Genomic DNA, 23,076 nt, shown 5'->3' on the forward strand with positions numbered 1-23,076 from the left:
CTGACTCTTTGCAACCCCACGGCCTATACAGTCTATGAATTCTCTAGGCCAGAATACTGGAGTGGATAGCCTTTCCCTTCTCCAGGGGATCTTCCCAACCCAGGGATCAAACCCAGGTCTCCTACTCTGCAGGTGGATTGTTTACCAACTGAGCTTTCAGAGAAGCCTACACACTGTAACTAGAGTTGCCTCCACTCACCCTAACTAGAGAAAGCCCACGTGTAGCGATGAAGACCCAGAGAAGCCAAAAATAAAACTAAAAAATATTTTTAAAAAATTATTTTGTTATCCATAGCACAGTGACAACTCATTCTGTCTGCTCTTCTTGTTAAGAAAAAATTCTACCACCTTTTACAATGAGTTTTAAGTTTTTATCACTGAAATTTTATATTTAAGGAAACTACATGTGTTAACAACATAAAATTTAAGCTAGACAAATGCTTTGGGCCTTAGCTTTTACATTTGGAGGATATAACCAACCTGTGCTATCCAGATCATGAGGTAGTGAAAAGCGTAAGTTAAAGCCATTTGGAAGTACAGTGAAAATCATAATATATGAAAGCTTAAGCTTCTATTATGACTAATTTTACCAATGATGCCTAGGAAAGACTGCAGAAATACATCCTGAAAAGTTTAAGAATCCAAAACATAAATATTTATTTCAATTCCCCACGTCCTCAATTCCCTGTATTACCACACAAAAGAAATGTGAGAATTTCAGAAATCATACAAATATTTCAGGCTCATGGCAATTACAAGGTTTATTTTATAGATAGAAACACAAAGAAATTTAATGAATACCTGTGGCTCAAAACCCATGTCAAACATTCTGTCTGCTTCATCTAAAACAACATACGTCACTCTTCGAAGATTTGTAACCCGACCTAACATGAGGAAAAAAATAAAGACAAAAGAAAACGAAAAATCAGTCACAATTCATTTTATGACTACCAAAAACTTTAAAAAACTGTAAAGGGAACTAAAATGCCTGACTTAACCAGAGGGGTAAGATAAGTATCTTTAAACAGTGAAAAGAAATTTTCGTTTACAATATCTTAATCTAATGGTATATACTTTCTGACAATGGGTATATGAGGCCCTTTATTTTGTCAAACTCGTCTCTTGCATACCATCATAGGGCCTGAAGAACCTGTAAAATTCAGAAAACAGCCCTCTCCAAAACACATCATAAAACTAAGACTGAGATGGAGCATCGAGCCACATCAGCCATTATCTGACAGCATCACCTAGGAAAAAACATATTAGAGATTACAGCGTATGTGTGGAAAGCAAGTTCCAGTGCTAACTACTTCAGACGCAGAAAATCTCTCTTTACTTTATGTAGTACATAAACTACTTACATATAGTTAGGAGCTTCTAATGAGCATGTCAAAACATAATAAGAAGCTATTCAATACCATTAGGTAATTAACATATTACACAAAAATTTAAGAAATCAAATATATCATATTACAAAGATACACTTTACTTTACAAATTCAATTTCACTAAGTGCTCCCACTGGTTTAAATAAATGCAACTGGCTTCTTAGCCAGAGAAAACTAAACACATACACAGGAAACCCTTTATAAAGGATTAACACAAGCATTTCTATCAATTGTTGATTCAATCACCTGGCAGAAACATGTATGAAATAGTTATTAAATGTAAACCAAAAGGACAGATAAAGGGAAAAGGTAAAATTAATCAAGATGAATTTCAGGATACTTAATGCAGCATTGAGAAAAAACAAGGAATTATTTCATCAGCATTCAGCCCAAAACATTTCATATGCTGTACAAGCACAATGACTTATCAATATCAGTATCACTTTACCAACTTTATGTAGAATTAGAATTAAATGAACACAGAAATCCAAGCAAAATGCTATTAGAAACATGCACTACTCAAAGTTTTAAATACTCTACTATATATATACTGAATATACAATGGAAACCTTTGAAAGCATTTTCTTCAAAAAAACAGAAATGTGCCAAAATAAATGCTTTCTAATATTTAAGTACTCCATACTAACTTGTGCAGCCCCAATTAGTTTCGCACGATTGGGAACAGCTTTAAATTACCTACCTTTGATGGTTTAAGTCTCGGAAGCCCAGTTCTATAAATCTTGAAGGGCCTTTCTCCACAGAAGTTAAATAATGTCAACAGTTTAGTAACAGTTTTGATAGGGAATAATTTAACAAAGCACAATATTTGAGCTAAAAACATGCAATATTTACAAAAGATAAATGTCCTTGAAGCTGCAATATCTTAATTTATCTAGTATTGTAAGAAAATACTAGTTCCTAAGGAGAAAAAATTTAAATTGTACAATTAAAAAAACACAGTCCCCTACCCTTTCAAATGCAAAGGTAGGCCAAAATCAGATTAAGAATTTGCGTTAAGGCTTTAAAAAAAACAATACATCAGATGGATTGGTTGTCAAAAAAATTTTAATTACACTGCAAAAATATTATTATGAACACTTGCAACAATAAGCTTGTTACAATACAAATTTTAAGATATTACAGCTTTAAGAAGAAATGTAGAAAGAAACCCTTTGGTGGTTTCTTGTATCTGCTTTGATTTAACAGAAATGTACATAATTCAAAAAGGAGAAAAGACAACCAAAAAATAAATAAATAAATAAAAACAAAAACAAAAACCTATCCCCAACTTACCACTATTAGCTGCTAACATGTCAATCATTCGACCAGGTGTACAAACAATAATTTCAGCACCTCTTTTCAGCTCAGCAATCTAATAAAAAAAGATGAAATTTTATACTCTATTTATCACTAATGCCTCTTCACAGACTTCAAAATACTGCCCAATAAGATAGTCAGGTCTGATTAGAAGGTATCAAAGCCTCTTACTCAATTCTTTGGAATGTGGGAGAACTACTAAAGGAATCAGATCAGATCAGATCAGTCCCTCAGTCGTGTCCGACTCTTTGCGACCCCATGAATCGCAGCACGCCAGGCCTCCCTGTCCATCACCAACTCCTGGAGTTCACTCAGACTCACGTCCATCGAGTCAGTGATGCCATCCAGCCATCTCATCCTCTGTCGTAACCTTCTCCTCCTGCCCCCAATCCCTCCCAGCATCAGAGTCTTTTCCAGTGAGTCAACTCTTCGCATGAGGTGGCCAGAGTACTGGAGTTTCAGCTTTAGCATCATTCCTTCCAAAGAAATCCCAGGGCTGATCTCCTTCAGAATGGACTGGTTGGATCTCCTTGCAGTCGAAGGGACTCTCAAGAGTCTTCTCCAACACCACACTTCAAAAGCATCAATTCTTCGGCACTAAGCCTTCTTCACAGTCCAACTCTCACATCCATACATGACCACTGTAAAAACCATAGCCTTGACTAGACGGACCTTTGTTGGCAAAGTAATGTCTCTGTTTTTGAATATGCTATCTAGGTTGGTCATAACTTTCCTTCCAAGGAGTAAGTGTCTTTTAATTTCATGGCTGCAGTCACCATCTGCAGTGATTTTGGAGCCCCCAAAAATAAAGTCTGACACTGTTTCCACTCTTTCCCCATCTATTTCCCATGAAGTGATGGGACCGGATGCCATGATCTTCGTTTTCTGAATGTGGAGCTTTAAGCCAACCTTTTCACTCTCCACTTTCACTTTCATCAAGAGGCTTCTGAGTTCCTCTTCACTTTCTGCCATAAGGGTGGTGTCATCTACATATCTGAGGTTATTGATATTTCACCCAGCAATCTTGATTCCAGCTTGTGCTTCTTCCAGTCCAGCGTTTCTCATGATGTACTCTGCATAGAAGTTAAATAAACAGGGTGACAACATACAGCCTTGACGAACTCCTTTTCCTATTTGGAACCAGTCTGTTGTTCCATGTCCAGTTCTAACTGTTGCTTCCTGACCTGCATACAAATTTCTCAAGAGGCAGATCAGGTGGTCTGGTATTCCCATCTCTTTCAGAATTTTCCACAGTTTATTGTGATCTACACAGTCAAAGGCTTTGGCATAGTCAATAAAGCAGAAATAGATGCTTTTCTGGAACTCTCTGGCTTTTCCCATGATCCAGCGGATGTTGGCAATTTGATCTCTGGTTCCTCTGCCTTTTCTAAAACCAGCTTGAATATCAGGAAGTTCACGGTTCACATATTGCTGAAGCCTGGCTTGGAGAATTTTGAGCATTACTTTACTAGCGTGTGAGATGAGTGCAATTGTGCGGTAGTTTGAGCATTCTTTGGCATTGCCTTTCTTTGGGATTGGAATGAAAACTGACCTTTTCCAGTCCTGTGGCCACTGCTGAGTTTTCCAAATTTGCTGGCATATTGAGTGCAGCACTTTCACAGCATCATCTTTCAGGATTTGGAATAGCTCAACTGGAATTCCATCACCTCCACTAGCTTTGTTCATAATGATGCTTTCTAAGGCCCACTTGACTTCACATTCCAGGATGTCTGGCTCTAGGTCCGTGATCACACCATCGTGATTATCTGGGTCATGAAGATCTTTTTTGTACAGTTCTTCTGTGTATTCTTGCCATCTCTTCTTAACATCTTCTGCTTCTGTTAGGTCCATACCATTTCTGTCCTTTATCGAGCCCATCTTTGCATGAAATGTTCTCTTGGTATCACCGATTTTCTTGAAGAGATCCCTAGTCTTTCCCATTCTGTTGTTTTCCTCTATTTCTTTGCATTAATCGCTGAAGAAGGCTTTCTATCTCTTTTTGCTATTCTTTGGAACTCTGCATTCAGATGTTTATATCTTTCCTTTTCTCCTTTGCTTTTCGCTTCTCTTCTTTTCACAGCTATTTGTAAGGCCTCCCCAGACAGCCATTTTGCTTTTTTGCATTTCTTTTCCATGGGGATGGTCTTGATCCCTGTCTCCTGTACAATGTCACGAACCTCATTCCATAGTTCATCAGGCACTCTATCGATCAGATCTAGGCCCTTAAATCTATGTCTCACTTACACTGTATAATCATAAGGGATTTGATTTAGGTCATACCTGAATGGTCTAGTGGTTTTCCCTACTTTCTTCCATTTAAGTCTGAATTTGGCAATAAGGAGTTCATGGTCTGAGCCACAGTCAGCTCCTGGTCTTGTTTTTGCTGACTGTATAGAGCTTCTCCATCTTTGGCTGCAAAGAATATAATCAATCTGATTTCAGTGTTGACCAGTGATGTCCATGTATAGAGTCTTCTCTTGTGTTGTTGGAAGAGGGTGTTTGTTATGACCAGTGCATTTTCTTGGCAAAACTCTATTAGTCTTTTCCTACTTCATTCTGTATTCCAAGGCCAAATTTGCCTGTTACTCCAGGTGTTTCTTGACTTCCTACTTTTGCATTCCAGTCCCCTATAATGAAAAGGACATCTTTTTTGGGTGTTAGTGCTAAAAGGTCTTGTAGGTCTTCACAGAACCGTTCAACTTCAGCTCCTTCAGCGTTACTGGTTGGGGCATAGACTTGGATTACCGTGATATTGAATGGTTTGCCTTGGAAATGAACAGAGATCATTCTGTCGTTTTTGAGATTGCATCCAAGTACTAAAGGGATAGGTAGCAGCAAGACCACAAGGAACAAGACCACATGGTGCTATAACTCTGAAATCAATGAAAATCATAGAATTTTACCAATTTTAATTTGACAAGATTCCTCAAAACCAAGGAAGGAACACGAGAGCACTAAGTAAAGAAATGTAATAGGTCAATGGTTTTCAAATTCAGAGTTGTTTCCATTAATGAATTACGAAATCAGTTTAAGTCACAAACTGTTTTTGAAACAAAGTAAAATGGAAAACACCAAACTATGTAAGATATCATAAAACTCTGACTTCTATTTAAGTATGCAGGCATGTACCAGCTTACTTAGTAACTGTATTTCTTAACTATAGTTTATGGCCAAAAAAAATTGACAAAGATAAACTCAGAAAACTAAGTGCAACGTTTAAAAATAGCACTGGGATAAAAAAAGCAAATATTCCCAAAATGTATCTAAAAATCTGAGAAAATTAAGTCCTTAAGAAGGGTTTCAGGTTAAATATGCTCAGAAAATGTCATTTATTCCTTTTGCCAGCATCACAATATGCACTAGCTTTTTAACAACTATGCAGTCTTGCAGGAAAGATTTAATTTTGCAGTTTAACATTTCCAAAACTTAATCTGACCAGCTTTTTTTCCCTTCTTCTAGTTAAAACAAAATATCTGATGGCTATCATTCTTTAGAAGACACACAGAAAAATGCCAAGCTAAAGATTGGAGTCAATGAAGGTTTGTTTAAATAATTCTCTCTAAAATCATTTAGGAATGCAAATGCAACTCTGATATTAGTATATCACACTCAACACCACCTTTTAAAGATGTCACTTAGATTAAAGAATAAATGCTGGTCCACAAATCGTAACACCTCGGTTCTAGGACAAAGTCTTTTTAAGTTAAAGACTTCGGTCAACTTAACCTTTCTGAACATCTGTAAAATGAAAAAACTATCTGCTTCCTTGAGGAGGGAAAGGCGAAGAAGCATGGTAAAGCTAAGATACAAAAATGACTCAAAAATTCTAAAATATAACTTTAACATAATTCATTCTTATTATCACATTTCTTTTTAAGATTTTAGAAGCAATCATTATAGAAAACACTAAAACAAAGAATCACTTCTACATTATTAAATCATTCAATTCCAAAAAACCAAAAAAAACTGAATGTTCCTTTTATATCTACCTGCTCACTGATTCCTGTTCCTCCATAAACACAGACCACTCTAAGGCCCAAGGTCTTTGAAAACTTCTTACATTCTTTAGTAATCTGTAAAGCCAGTTCTCGAGTTGGAGTCATGATGACAGCTGAAAAGATAAATATGTCAAAAGCCTAACCACCAAAATTCTTAAGGCTAATCCTTAAAGTGTTAAATTTAACCTCTGCAATCAAGTTCAGAGCTTAGTCTAATTTTTGTTTTAATTTGTTTTATGTACCTCTGAAAATCCTATTTCAAAAGTTTTATAATAGCAGAGACTGTGGTGAAGGATAATTTTAAGTAGATTTTAAGAACATGCTATAGGAAGATAAATCAGAGTTAAATGCCTTACTCAACCATCAGGAAAATACTTGGTTGAAAAGAATGCAAATCAGTCTCAACTGCAAATCACAGAGCAAAGATAATCAAGTGACTCACTGTGCTGCAGAGCCATGCCGTGGCTTCCGGAAACAACCTGGGTCTGAGGGGCACAGACAGAGGAGAGACATACTGTGCCCTCTGTTGCCAAGAGAGGAGCTGAACAACTTTCCAAAACCCTATTCAAATTTGGAGAAGAGATCTCTGCCAAATGAATCAAGAAAACTGAATCTGAAGACCTAATCCTGAATCAAACACTGGCACTATAGCCTTTTAAGGCCAAAAAAACAAAAGCAAAAACAAAAATACACTTCCCTGCAATCTTCTATGTTGAGTTTATAGATCCACTCATATGGGCTAAGAACAAACCTCAACATAAATAAACAGATAGATGCACGAGGATTCTACCTGCCGAGTCAGAGTTTAAAAATTGAGCTGTGCCAGGAGAGGCTGTTTTTGTACTTCTGAGATGTCACTCCAGAGCTCTGAAGAGTCTCACTCCACCTGCTGGTAAGGGGAAATCAGCCCCAAAGTGCCAAATTTATAGAGGAACTGTACATAAAGACATCTTTATTGTTACACTTATTACAAAGCATCAGGTCTTTCTGATTAACTGACAAAGTTGTTATCTGAAAAAATAGTTTAATGAAAGGAACTGTACCTATTGGCCCCTCTCCTTCTTCTAAAGACCTCTGATCCATGATGTGTCTAAACATGGGCAACAGAAAGGCAATGGTCTTTCCACTTCCTGTCTTGGCAATACCAATCAAATCTCGTCCAGACATTATCGCAGGAATCGCCTGGGTTTGGATTGGCGTGGGCTTTTCATAACCATGCCTTAAAAAGCAAACCATAGGAAGACAACAGTAAGGACTGTGGTGATCTTTAGGCTCTCACGCTGTAAGTTTTCCAAAATGTATATCCATATAATGAGATTTTTATTTGGCAAAAAGGAATGAAGTACTCAGACATTCTACATCATGGATGATGTAGAAATATTTGAAAATACTATGCTAATTGGAAGAAGCCAGTCACAAAGGACTGTATATAAGTACGATCTAATTTATATGAAATGTCCAGAATACACAAATCTATAAAAAGTAGTAGGTAAGAGACTGCCTTGTGTGTAGAAGAGAGAAAAATGAATACTAATAGATCCAGGCCTCTTTTGGGTTTGATGAAAATGTTCTAAAATTAGATTATGGTAATGACTACACAACTTCATAAATATAATGAAAATCGTAAACCAAAGGGTAAACTTTATGGTATGTAAATCATATCTAGAGAAAGCTGTTTAACAAAAATCAGTATTTTCCATTAGAGTGAAAATGTATGTAACAGGTTATCTTCTGTAGCAAGATATTGAAAAATGTGGACAACCGCTCAACACTTACTTTTTTAGAGAATTTAAGATCTTCATAGAAATTCCACACTGAACCCAAGATTTAATTGGTTTGGGGCAACCTTTCCCCTTGACAGTAATGCCCTCCATTTCCAACCGAAATACATTCACCTCTACAAAACAAAATCCAGATTAGAAACTCTTAAATATTGTTCTATTAGTGCCCTCTACTTTTCAATGAGGCATGGTAAGATTAAGAATCAATTCTTTTTTAGTGTTCCCAAAGATAATTCCATATCAAAGCTCCAGGACAATGCACTGAACAGCTCTGACAAAGTGATTACTGTTGCAACCAACTAGGAACAAAAGAAACACCCCAATTTCTACAATTTGGTTATTTTGACTTAAATTCTAACAGCAATAAAAGAACAGTGATTCACAAGTAATACAACTACTTGTTCTTTAAGCAAGGGTTGCCCATATCATGCTTTTTCCGTCAATATCACACAGCTTCATATCGGTTTCTAATTCTCAAATAAGAGAAAAACGTAACAATACTCTACTTGCTAACTTCACATGAAGAGTATTTTCAACCCTAAAAAGCTCAACCACGTAAGCCAAACTAATTTTTGCTCTTTTTTTTAAAATGTTTCCCAAAACACACTAATTTCTATTTCTAATCATTGTGGATGTAGTCGTCTCACTCTCCAGAATGATTTCTCATGTTCTAGTTCACTCTCATTTCTCCAGGTAAGTCAGGCACATTTCTCCTACTCACCCATCAACTTACAGGCCTATCAACATGCCTCTCAGGCAAGGTGAAGTATATTTCCCCCATCCCCAAAATAACCGATAAATGAATAAACAAATTTTACCCTCTAGAGACATTTTTGCCAATTCTGGAACTTCAACATAGAAGTTTTTTCTGAATGGTTCATATTCAATTTTTCCATGATCCACTGGTTCTAGAAGCTTTCTCTGCTTTGTCTGGTAACCTGTAAGAGCTGTCTGAAGATCAACTTCTTCCTCCTCTGAAGAATACTGTAACAAAAAGAGAAAAATTAAGAGCTAAATCTATTACTATATTTCTATGGGAAGAAATATTTCTAACTTTAAAAATGTTCCACTCCTAGAAAATATTCTTTTCCTCTTCTTTTATTTTCTGAACTTTCTAACTTAGCTTATTTTTTCTTTGCCATTATAGAAAGCTATAGTAACAATATAAAGCTAAAACAAAAAACTAATTCTAACATAGCTTTAATAAAGTTCTGCTATAGTTTTCTCTATATAAATCATTACAATGAATGTTAATAGTAAAAAATTTCATTCTGTCACTTCATTTCTTCTCTCCCTATTCTATGCCTGGGATGTACTGATGAGGGACAAGGATGAATCAAAATTTGGCCTATCCATGTGCAGCAACACAGATGAACCTAGAGAACATCATACCATGTGAAGTAAGTCAGAGAAAGACAAATATCATATGATATTACTTAAATGTGGAATCAAAAAAGTAATACAAATGAATTTATTTTCAAAACAGAAACAGACTCACAGACATAGAAAACAAACTTCTGGCTACCAAAGGGGAACAGGAAGGGGGAGGGATAAATTAGGAATGTGGGATTAACAGATACAAACTACTATACATAAAGTAAGCAACAAGGATTTACTGTACAACGCTAGAGACCTGGGTTCAATCCCTGGGTCAGAAAGATCCTGTCGAGAAGGGAATGGCTATCCACTCTAGTATTCTTGCCTGGAGAAATCCATGGACAGAGGAGCCTGGTGGGCTACAGTCCATGGGATAGCAAAGAGTCAGACATACTGAATGACTAACATTTTCACTTTTCACACTTTCAAAGGGAATTACATGCAATATTTTGTAATAACTTATAATGAAAAAGAATCTAAAAATACACATGTGTGTGTATAACTGAATCACTTTGCTGTACACTTGAAACTAACACTATATTGTAAATCAACTATACTTCAATTTTAAAAAAAAGCAGGTATACAAGAGGTCAAAGAGGTTAAAATGTTCTACTAGTTTGGATATCTGGCTACAATACTGTTGAGAAAAGCAAGAATTTCTCCTAAGAGTAAACTGCGTAACTGAAAAGCACACCTCCATCAATGCTTTCTTATAAACACTCATAGGATGGCATCATGTGCTGTGTGCTCAGTCGTGTCCGACTCTCTGTGATCCCACGGACCACAGCCTACTAGGCTGCCTTGTCCATGGAATTCTCCAGGCAAGAATACTGGAGTGGGCTGCTGTTTCATTCTATGGTATCATGAACAAAGTTAAAAATTAAAGAAGAATTACCTCCATGGCATCCTGGTCATTCTCCATTAGCTCACCTTTCTTCTTATCAGAATCTACGACTGCTTTCTTGGTTGTGACAACTGTGACAACTTTTGTGACTGTTGGCCCAGACTTCTAAAAAAAGAATGTGAAATATTTTGCTAAAGTTGAAACACAAAGTATAAACCAAATGAAACAATGGTAACTGTAATAATTTATAATTTGAATTAACTTAGTTGTCAGTGACTACTAATGCAAAAACAAACAGTAGCCCACTTTCTCCTTACTTACTTAAATTTAAAAATGTAATACAATAGCATTATATTTCCTAACACATTAATACATAGGTAATTAGGTACGTAGTATGTAATTTTATATAATATTATGTAATATATTTAAAAAATACTACTAAATAGTACTTTTCACTCATTCCACAAACCAAATACTATCCCAGGATCTTAAGATGAATCAATAAACAAAACAGGTAAAGATCACTGCTCTTGGGAAGATTTTAGAAGAAGGAACAAACAAACACAACACTGAATTATACAATTTGTCAATAAATTCTATTAAGAAAAAGAAAACCTAGACTAAAGAGGATCAGGAGTATAAACGATGGGAGTGTTGGAAAAGGACCTACTGAGAAAGTAACAAGCAAAAACACTAAACAAAGATGATAATAGTAATGATGACTTCTAAAAGGACATTTGCAGTTAAAATTTGCTAGTATCTCTGCTCTTCAGAAAAAGTACAGACACTTTTGAGATGCAGAAGGAAACAAAAACCAGTCAGAATGGCTGCGATCCAAAAGTCTACAAATAATAAATGCTGGAGAGGGTGTGGAGAAAAGGGAACCCTCTTACACTGTTGGTGGGAATGCAAACTAGTACCGCCACTATGGAGAACAGTGTGGAGAGTCCTTAAAAAACTGGAAATAGAACTGCCTTATGATCCAGCAATCCCACTGCTGGGCATACACACTGAGGAAACCAGAAGGGAAAGAGACACGTGTACCCCAATGTTCATCGCAGCACTGTTTATAATAGCCAGGACATGGAAGCAACCTAGATGTCCATCAGCAGATGAATGGATAAGAAAGCTATGGTACATATACACAATGGAGTATTACTCAGCCATTAAAAAGAATACATTTGAATCAGTTCTAATGAGGTGGATGAAACTGGAGCCTATTATACAGAGTGAAGTAAGCCAGAAGGAAAAACACCAATACAGTATACTAACACATATATATGGAATTTAGAAAGATGGTAACAATAACCTGGTGTACAAGACAGCAAAAGAGACACTGATATATAGAACAGTCTTATGGATTCTGTGGGAGAGGGAGAGGGTGGGAAGATTTGGGAGAATGACATTGAAACATGTAAAATATCATGTAAGAAACAAGCTGCCAGTCCAGGTTCGATGCATGATACTGGATGCTTGGGGCTAGTGCACTGGGACGACCCAGAGGGATGGTATGGGGAGGGAGGAGGGAGGAGGGTTCAGGATGGGGAACACATGTATACCTGTGGCAGATTCATTTTGATATTTGGCAAAACTAATACAATTATGTAAAGTTTAAAAATAAAATAAAATTAAAAAAAAAAAAGAAGGAAACAAAATCGTTAACTTTATAAAGCCATCCAAGCCAATAGTAGGTCAATGCAACAATGAATTCAAGTTATTCAACTAGGTATATAATCTTTAAAAATAAAATAGGAAAAAAAATCCCATACCTTTTCATTTCCCCCACCACCTTTCACACTTCTCATGTTAAACTTTTTTACTTCCTCTTTCACTTCTTCCATGTAAGCATCTAATGGATCTAACTCCTCACCCTCCATTTCATTTCCTTCCTTTTCAGCCTCTGCAGGATCATCTTCATCATCTAAAATATCAGAACACACTTTGAATATGTGTTTCAAAAGGGATTATTTCACAATCAGACCACACCCCTATTAAAGCCCTTTCTCTTAACTACCCAAATACCTTCCTTATCAATTAACCCAGGCACAATACAGTTCAAATACTCATACTGGCAAGGTTTTAAATCAAACAAGCATTAGTTTTGAATAATACTAATAATAAAAGAAATAAATGATAAATTATTAAATTGAAAAGAGGAAGAAGCACTAATACGTCTAAAAAAATGGATCTCTGGTATTATTTTATTTTATTTTATTTTTTTTTTTTTTTGAGGAAGATTTCAGTTATATGTATTTAGATCATTACTTCTGTGATCTGGTATTATTTTACAACTACACTAATAGAAGCAAAACTAAAAACTGCTAAAAGGATATGTTTATTTCTCTTCTTTCAATCACTTTTCTTTAATCACAGGAAGAAAAAATTAATAACATATTGCAGCCCACCAGGCTCCTCCATCCATGGGATTTTCCAGGCAAGAGTACTGGAGTGGGGTGCCGTTGCCTTCTCCGAAAAACAATCTCATGTTTTTGCATAACTATCATCAGGGAAGCCTGGTATGTTGCAGTCCATGGGCTCACAGAGTCAGACACAACTCTGAGACTGAACAACATCATCATCACCATTTAAAGACATAAGCCATTAATCTATTTAGAACAAAACACCCTGTTGAACTTTCACAGAAACTGAAAAATTCACAGGGATTTTCACCAAAAAATGGAGCAAAATTCCCTTTTCCTATAAAATCTCATTATTCCACTTAACATCTTACACATCAAAATCAGTTGTGAAGTTGCATTTAGTTGCTTTGAACAGCTTCAGCTGCATTCAACAAATTCTGATAAATTCTCTTTTCATTTTTATTCTGCTACAAATATTTTCTAATTTTCCTTATTATGATTTCTTAGATACAACCATCATTTAAAAGTGGACATTTTCTATCCAAATACATGGAGTTTTTAAAGTATCCTCGATATTAATTTCTCATTTTGATACTAATTTCTCATTTAATTGCTTTCTTCGTTGCAATCACTCTCTGTGTTTCTTCAGTCTCTTAACTTTATTGAGACTTTCAATGATTATGTCAAAGTTCTCTCTTGGTAAATGTCACACTGCACTTGAAATATGTGTGTTATTTTCAAATATCTTCTGATATTGATTCCTAACATAATTTCACCATAAGAGAACAGACTGTATGATTTTAATACCTGTAGACTATGAAATTTTTACACTTTGCTTTATGTCCCTGGATATGTTCCAGTGTCCCCTGGTTCACAGTCTATGGAAACTTGAATAGAATTTGTATCCTGCTTTGGTGTGAAAACTGTATAAATCTTAATTATGTTTAATTGGTTCATAGTGCTTTTTTTTGTTCTTTTCTTCATAGTGCTTTTGAGGTCTACTATATCCTTCTACTTTTCTGTCTATTCATTCCATCAAATTTTGAGAGTTTGACACTGAAACTCCAACTAAAAACCTTAATTTATCTACTTAAAAAATAACTGTAATATATAGTGGAAATATATGTAACTTTTTTCTGTATTTTCCAAGTCTCCTGTAAATGTACTATCATACTTTCATAATTTAAAAAAGAAAAAAATAATCAAGATGTGCAGGGGAAATGTTGCTCTTCTAACTTAGGAAAAAAATCAGAAGGACTTGGAAACATGCCCTTAACTTACCCTCACTACTAACATCTGAAGTAAAAAAATTAAAGAGCTATTTACTGACTGCCCATAAGCATCCAACTCTCCACTTAAAGTAAAATCAGTGATCCTTACTGAATGCTACTCTCCAATTAAAATTTTAAAGTAATATGAAAAGGGGCATTGAAAAACCTCAAAATAAATCTAGTGACTCCATTTCTAGGTATAAACCCAAAAGAACTGAAAGTTGGTATTCAATCAGATATGCACACACCAATACTCAGAGAAGCATTATTCACAATAGTCAAAAGATGGAAACAACTTATATATGCAACAACAAATGAATAGGTAAACAAAATGTGGTATATACATACAATGTAATACTATCAGACTTAAAAGGGAAGGAAATCATGATATAGACTACAACATGGATGAACCCTGAAAACACTTTGCTAAATAAAATAAGCCTAGTCACAAGACAAATATTGTACGATTCCATTCATATAAGGTACCTAGAATGAGTAAATTCACAGAATCAGAAAGTAGATTGGATGTTATTAGAAATGAAGAGGTAGGGGGAGGCAGGATAGAGAATTACTGTTGAATAAGGCAGAGTTTTTGTTTGGAATTTTGTTTGGAAAGTTCTGGAAATGGACAGTGGTGATGGCTGCACAACACTGTGAATTGGCTTAATATCACTGAACTGTACACTTAAAAATGGTTAAAATAGTAAACATTATGTGTATTTTTTCACAATAAACAATAGTCTATCACTTATAATCCTAGACTATTCTACATGAATTGTTATTTAGGCTATTAGCAAACAAATGAATATACCATCATCATCTTCTAAACTCCATTTCTTCCCTTGTTTCATCTCTTCGATTTCCTTTTTCAGTTCCCCGATGTTTTCCATGGCCTTTTTACGTTGCTCTTCTCGCCATTTTTCTACTCTTTCTTTTCTCTTTCTCATTTCTTCTTCTAGCTTATTCTGGTCAAAGTTCTTGGGGAGAAAATAAAAAATAGAGAGAAGAGAATAAGGATCAACAGTTTTACTCCTAGTGACACTCCAAATAACTTCTTCTAAGTATAAAAAAAGAAAAGGAAAAACAGGTGTCCACACAAAACTCCTAAATTCTGACCAGATTTAGATTACACATCTTTTTAATATATTAAGGAATAAACTAACAAAATGAAATCACAATCAAAAGTATCTTCAACTAATAAAGCAGAAAAGTGAAGTAGCTCAGTCGTGTCCGACTCTTTGCGACCCCGTGGACTGCAGCCTACCAGGCTCCTCCGTCCACAGGATTTTCCAGGCAAGAATACTGGAGGGGGTTGCCATTTCCTTCTCCAATGCGTGAAAGTGAAAAGTGAAAGTGAAGTCGCTCAGTCCTGTCCAACTCCTAGCAACCCCATGGACTGCAGCCTACCAGGCTCCTCCGTCCATGCTATAATTATATAAATAGGTATAGAAACACACATGTAAAAAAACCGTCAAAGAAAATACTAATAAACTGCAATGATGATGGCATTTGGGTATCTAGAATTACAGAGAATTATTTCTGACTTTCTAAGTATTTTATAATATGGTTATATTTATATTTTTAAAATAAATTTATTTCTTAAACAAACAAAACCTGTGTCCCTGAATTTACATCCTTCATAATTCCATACTCTCTGAAGATGAGCCCCAGAAAGCTTATGTTTTTTTCTCAAGGTCACCCAGTCATTCCACAGTAGAAACTAAATCAGAAACCAGACCTCCAGACTTCTTGTGTTAATCTCTTAGATAACCTGCTCAGCAAATAGTTCCCTTAAAAAAAGAACCACTAAAAAAAAAAATTAGATCTCAAAAAAAAAAGGAAGTGAAGCTATAATATATTGTAAAATGGGCAAAAGATATGAATAGGCAATTCAAAGAAAAGTGCAGATAGTAAATAAACTTAAAATGCCTTATTTAATTATTGGTTTACATTATTTACTCATGTTTAAAGACATGCAACTCAAAATAACAAGAAATCAATTACCTCCTATAACATTTGCAAAAATTAAATTTCAAAATACCCATGTTGGCAAGAATGTGAGGAAACAGACATTTTCACGTCTAAAATCTTAATTTTCACAATATTTGTGGAGGGCAATTTGACACTATCGATCAAAATGTTAAATCTTTAGAGCCAGCCCTCTGGATCTGAGTCCTCATCCTCCAAATTCAACTAAGTGGATCAAAAATATGCAGGAAAAGAAAATTCCAGAAAGTTCCCAAAATCAAAACTTGAATTTGCCCTAGGCTGGCAACCGCTCACATAGGATTTACATTGTATTTACAATGATTCACACAGCATCTACATCATATTAGGTATCATAAGTGATCTAGAAATGACAACCTATGCAGAGAGGATACCCATGGTTATACTAAGTCATTTTATATAAAGGACTTAAACATCTGAAGGTTTTGCTATCCAAAGGGGTCCTGTAACCAATCTCCCTCCAATACTGAGGGAAAGCTATATACCCACTGACAGAGTAATTTATTTTACTGGTATTAATTTACCCTATACTATATTCACAGAACACATGTGTACTAGGATTAATCTACCATTGCTTCTAACTGTGGACTACAGACAGCCTAAATACCCATTTACCTTTTCTTCAACAAAACACTATGCAGGCATTAAAAACAAGCAATACCTATGTAAGCAGGTACATAAAGATAGCCAACATTTAACAAAAGGAAAAAGAAAGGTATTCTACTTCTTAAGTCAGAATCTTTGTATACTGCGATTTATTATTCTTAAGACCTTATATACTGATATATATTGATAAAGTAATTCATAATTTAAAAGCAACAAAAAATCAAGTCACAGAATAGTGCACACAGTATGATCACATTTTATATACTAAAGTAGATAATGTGTATAGATATGTAACTTTCAGAAAAATGTTTTCATGGGGAAAACTATCATTTTATACGTATTTTACAAATTTGCTATCATTTACTTAAAAATAAAACATACAGCATTAAAACCAAAAACTAGTCACTACAGAAACAAACTCAATACTATACTATTATTTATGTTAGTAAACATACACCAGCATCCTTTTCTTTTTCATCCTCTTTGTCATCTTTGTCTTTTTTCTTCTCTTTAGAACTTTCCCCACTATCTGTTTTCTCTTTGGATCTAGACCTGCCAAGAAAAAAAGAGAGAGGGGGACATCATCTATCTGTTTTTGGAAACATTCATTTTAAAACACTTAAGACTTGTGTTTTACTTTCTAAGTAAGAAATAAACTTCCAAGGCTCAGCTGAATTTTTATATACCATTAATAAGCAACTTGGAAATACAATGAAGAATTAATCCCATAACACTAACTGCAAATATTACTCCATATCTGAAAACTAACCAAAGGTAAATTGGACACAGCATGTAAAAATAATTACAAAAATTTAAACAAGAAATTTAAAATGTAACAAATGGAGAACTATACCAAAACATTAACAGTCTATAAGATAACTGATATTTGTAATAATACTTCAAATCCCAACAAGCTTGCATTTTGACCTTACTTAAGGCATCTAAAAATGAGTTCAATTCCTTAATTGTACTATAATCAAATTAGTTGACCTTTCCCCTCCTTTATGATTGGTGCTTTTAAGAGGACTTCCCTGGTGGCTCAGTGGTAAAGAATGCATCTGCCAATGAAGAGGACATGGGTTTGGGGAAGATCTCACATGCCACAGGACAACTATACCTGTGAGCCGTCACTACAGAAGCCACAGCATCTAGAGCCTGTGCTCCACAACAGGAGAAGCCACCGCAGCAAGAAGCCCGCACACCACAACAAACAGGAGCCTCCGCTCGTTGCAATCAGAGAAAGCCCACGAGCAGCGAAGGCTCAGCATAGCCGTAAATAATAAATAAATAAATCTTAAAAAATAAGGCATCCAGAAATTGTTCCAATTTTGATGAAGATACTCAGAGGTAAAGAGGATATTCTCTAGCATAAACTTCTAAAAAGTTTATAGCTTTGCCATCTTATTTGGTTTTTAATCTGTTTGGGAATGCTTTCTGCGCACAGAAGGAGGTAGCCGGTCCTATTTTATCAGAGGATAGCAAATATCCCTGACACCATTTATTGGAAAAACGTTTCCCCACTATTTATGATGTCACCATAGTCATTTATTAAATGATCTTATATGTGTAGATTTGATTCTAGGTTCTTTATAAGGTTTCAGTAATCTATGTGTTTACCCCTACAATAAAGCCATACTCTTGATTTCTACAACTTTATAGACAAGCCTTGACACCTGGTAGTGAAAGTCCTTATATCTTGTTCTTTGAAAGTGCTTCCTAATTTTATAACCAGTTTGTTAAATACTTTTCTATTCACATTTGCCCATCACTTTTAAACATTAATGTGTGTTGAAGTTAATAAGATGCTTTTCCTGAATCTACTTAAGTAACCATGGCTTTTCTCCTTGAATCTTGGATCACACTGATAAGAGTTTCTAATGTTAAACCAACTTTCCATTCCTGGTATAAACCCAATTAGTTTATGATCTGTCTTATCTTTTTGATGTACTGGTAAAAGCAGCATGCTAATCTTTTATGTTCAGACTGATTACAGCCTATAATTTTCACACTGCCCTTGTCAGATTTTCCTCATCCTTTTATTAACTGCCTTCATTTTATGAACGTTTCTTCCTTCTAAGTCTTTGTTCCTCAAAAGTATCATTACAGAGTAAAAAGATAAATCAGAGTAAAATATTTGCCACTCATAAAACAAACGACAATTATCTGGAACATTTAAAAACAAAAACTTCTATAAATCAATTTTTTAAAAAGAGAAACCAATACAAAAATGAGAAAAAGATTAAACATGTATTTTTTTAAACATGTACTTTAGAAGAAGAAATCTGAATGACCAAAAAACATATGGAAAGGTGTTCAACTTCACCAGTAATCAAAGAAAAGCAAATTAATACCATAATGATATTTTTATTACATGTCTATCAAATTAAAATGTAAAGGAATGACAATACCTAATACTGGGTATGAAGGGACACAATTCTCATATACTGCTGGAAGTGTAATTAGTATATACTCCTTGGAAAGCATTTGGGATTACTTAAAGTGAAGCTATGTTTATTCTATGACCATGTAACTTCACTCCTAGCTGTACACCCAAGGGGAACTCATACACATGTATATGCTAATATGCTTAATCACTCAGTGGTGTCTAACTCTAGAACTCGGGTCTCCTGCAATGCAGGTGGATTATTTACTGTCTGAGCCACCATGGAAGCCCATACACATGTATACTAAGATATATACACAAAAATGTTCATAATAGCCTCAAAGTTAAAACAACTCAAACATCTATCTCGGTAGAATGGATAAAGTGGTATATTTATATCACGGGGCTTCCAAGATGGCTCAGTGGGAAAGAATCCACCTGCCAATGCAGGAGACCCAAGAGACCCAGCTTCCATCCCTGGTTCAGCAAGATCCCCTGGAGGAGGAAACGGCAACCTGTTTCAGTATTCTTTCCTGGAAACTTTCATGGATAGAGGAGCCTGGCAGGCTACAATCCATGGGGTCCCAAAGAGTCAGACACGACTGAGCATACATATTTATACCACAGGATACTGGTTCAGCAATAAAATAAACTGTTATGAGCAACAGAGTTAACTCCCAAGGTTTAGCAAAAACACAGAAGACATGACTCATTCACATAAAATCAAAAAACACATAAACCTAAATTATTCTTTTTCCATTTATAAAGAAACAATTAGGACATTACTAACACTAAAGTCAGCAGTGATTTTATCTAGGCAAATAGAAAGCTGGGTTAGCGAAGGGACATGTAGGGTTTCCAGGGGGATACAGATAATGTTCTATTTTTTAACTTTGGTGGTGGTTACATGAATCTTGCTTTATACTTAGTAAGCTGCATGTTTATATTTCATTCATTTCTCTGAATTTATATTTTAAATTTAAAATTATCCCAATGGGCATTATAACACTGACCTGATAAAACAAAAGTAAAATTTATAAAGTAAATAAATGAGGAAAAAATCTTCATAACCAATATGAAGAAAACAGAAACAAAGCTATATATGCCAGGACACCACTTTAGAAACAGTAATAGGCAAAGAACAAAGCATTAACAAGAGAAATATAGAGTAAACATATTACGTCTAATAGATATAACTAATATCTCAAAATTGAATGGTACTAACATCTTAAGGAAACATGTAGATTTAACTTACACAAGCAAAGTTCACCCATTATGAATAGCAGTTCAGCAATGTAAAAATGTTATTTGTCAAACAACAGTAGAAACATTAAGAAAATAACTTCAAAGAAAAAAACATAGTTCCCGCAAAGATGTATATAAAATGTACTTCTGATCATTAACAGTAGGTATTAAATGAAGGAATAAGGCATTATGAGTATTCAAACTAACAGAATTTAGGTATTTCCTAAAAGCACTACAAGCTTTATAACTTATTGAAATGAAATTAAGCTAACAGCTCATGGTAACAGCCAAATTCAGCATTTGCAAGGGTTTTTTTTTAAAAGTGTAGGGAAGAGAGTTCCCAACCTGCATGATAGATACAGCCAATGTTAACATTACCTATTCTCAGCTTTCTTGCTTTTATTGCCAGGACTGGAAGATCGGGATCTTCGGCCTCGGCTTCTACTCCTTGAACGTCTCCTGTCCCGACTTCGAGATCTTCTTCGTTCTCGACTTCTATCTCTCTCTCTACTTCTGGAACGCCTGCAAAGGGGACACGTTTCATTTAGTCTTTGACCAAGTAGAACTTCTATTTCAGATCATGGTTTGTGCCTCATGTTGAAAGAAGCTCCTAAATTATTACCACTGTTAAAGACAGATTTCAATTTACTGTCAAATCAGTTTAACAGGGAACAAGTAAAGCCAATTCTTACAAGTGGTCAAGGGGGAAAATGAGGATACTAATTTCGAAATGATGTTTGTTGAAAAACAGAGGAAATATGTACTAATAGCTATTCGAAATCTAGACCTAGAGCAGAAAATCTAAATTTCAAAGACAGCTGAAATCTCAGTATAAGGATGGGCAGAACGGGGCTGTGGAAAGATTAGGAGATAAGGGTTTCTGTCCTGCTGCTGCTCCTAGCTAGCGCCACACAGGGCAGGTCACTCTCTGGGTCTGTCTCCTCAACCTACATAATGCAGAGACGTCACCAAATCATCTCAAAATCCTTCTTGCTCTAAAATCTTCTAATTTTATTTTCACATCAAAAAGAGACCAAAAAAAAAAAGTAAGAGACCAAATCTTATACAATGCTTAATAAGTACTTGACTATATTGTATGAAACTGTTCCTGAGGCCACATAATATAACACTGAGTAAGTTAATACTATCCACATTGTTACGGGTGAATATTTTCCCTAAGAACCAATACCTCAAAAAGATAAACTCTAAATTCTTTCTGGGATCAGTTCACAGCACCTGTATAACCATGTCTTCTTTCCTATTTTAAAGAGAAACTTTATTAGAAAACTTTTTTTGCCATGTGAGATTATTTTTATTTAAAGACTGTTTTTCACCACCAGGGAAGTTACAGATCCTTGGGTGGTACCAAGGAATATTTAATCAAGTACAAGTTTTTAAAAACTAGGATGTTCTTTGGTTAAATCTAAAAAAATCCTTTAAAATCATTTCAAACAAGAAGTGGACATGGCCCTGTTCTGTTCTTCCTTCTCCAGTCAGCTCTAGTGGTGGCTCTGAACACATGGATCGGCTTTCTTGGGACAGGTTTAGATTAGAACCCCCTCAATGGCATATTACCTCAACTTTTACTTCTTTTTTTTAAACCTTTCCTGGGGGCTTTAAGAGTTCTTTGTGATGTTGCACAGCAGAAACCAACACAACATTGTAAAGCAATTTTTCTCTAATTAAAAAAAAAAAAAATTTTAAGTTCTCTTTGGATTACAAGAAACACCACCTCAAGTTTACAAACTTAAAATACCGTTTAACAGTAGAAAAGGGGAAAAATATTGTTTGAAAGGTTTTGTTCTAGGCAAATCACTTATGTACCTAATCAAATCAGCTGGGATTAAAACAGCCAGCCAGCAAACAGATCACTAAATTCTACCACCAATTAAAGGGACCACTAAAACTTTTAAAGAAGCCCAATTTATCAAGAGTTCTTTGGAGATTACCGTCTTACCTCAGCCGCTTCCTGTCTCTCGACCGAGATCTTCTTTTATCCCTGCTACGAGACCTCTCTCTCCTCCTGTCTCTATCCCTGCTTCTAGACCGTCTATCATCTCCACGTTTACTTCTTTTGTCTGAGGGTGAACGACTTCTAGATCGACTTCCAGAGCGTCCCCGTGATGCTGATCGCTTTCGATAGTGGCTAGAATATTAAGTTAAAGATAAGCTTAGCAAACACACTTAGCTTCTATTACATTTTATTTATTTTATTATTTTCCCTAAAAGTCTCAGCAGATAAACACTGAAAGGACTTTTTACACATCAACTCTTTTAAAATTAGAGGGAAAGCATGAACTCTTCCGCTTCAGCAGATGTAGAGAGGAAACACTGTTAGAGAACCAAGAACAGTAAGCAAAAGAGACCAAGTTCCTGCTTTTGAGGCTCAAGCAGCTTTGTGCTGCTAAAGGAAGAGAAGACAAGTTAAAAAAAAAGAGTCAATACAATGTCATTTGGAGCTATGGAGAAAAACAGCTGAGAGGAGCATGGTAGCCAAATG

General features: G+C 35.3%; 1 protein-coding gene across 2 annotated transcripts in view; it reads right to left on the reverse strand.

Moving 5' to 3' along the window:
* DDX46 (DEAD-box helicase 46) overlaps positions 1-23,076 on the reverse strand; it is a 51,671-nt gene that overhangs the window by 26,565 nt on the left and 2,030 nt on the right. For both annotated transcript variants that reach the window (XM_027546470.1, XM_027546469.1), the window contains exons 2-13: positions 22,534-22,722; positions 20,955-21,098; positions 17,404-17,500; positions 15,147-15,312; positions 12,474-12,625; positions 10,756-10,869; positions 9,302-9,467; positions 8,479-8,599; positions 7,746-7,921; positions 6,694-6,815; positions 2,681-2,759; positions 802-884 (exon numbers count right to left, since the gene is read on the reverse strand). In XM_027546470.1, the coding sequence (XP_027402271.1) occupies positions 802-884; positions 2,681-2,759; positions 6,694-6,815; positions 7,746-7,921; positions 8,479-8,599; positions 9,302-9,467; positions 10,756-10,869; positions 12,474-12,625; positions 15,147-15,312; positions 17,404-17,500; positions 20,955-21,098; positions 22,534-22,722 (1,609 nt within the window). The remainder of the gene's footprint in view (positions 1-801; positions 885-2,680; positions 2,760-6,693; positions 6,816-7,745; positions 7,922-8,478; positions 8,600-9,301; positions 9,468-10,755; positions 10,870-12,473; positions 12,626-15,146; positions 15,313-17,403; positions 17,501-20,954; positions 21,099-22,533; positions 22,723-23,076) is intronic.

Source organism: Bos indicus x Bos taurus, chromosome 7 (genome assembly GCF_003369695.1).
Source record: "Bos indicus x Bos taurus breed Angus x Brahman F1 hybrid chromosome 7, Bos_hybrid_MaternalHap_v2.0, whole genome shotgun sequence".
Lineage (NCBI taxonomy): Eukaryota > Metazoa > Chordata > Mammalia > Artiodactyla > Bovidae > Bos > Bos indicus x Bos taurus.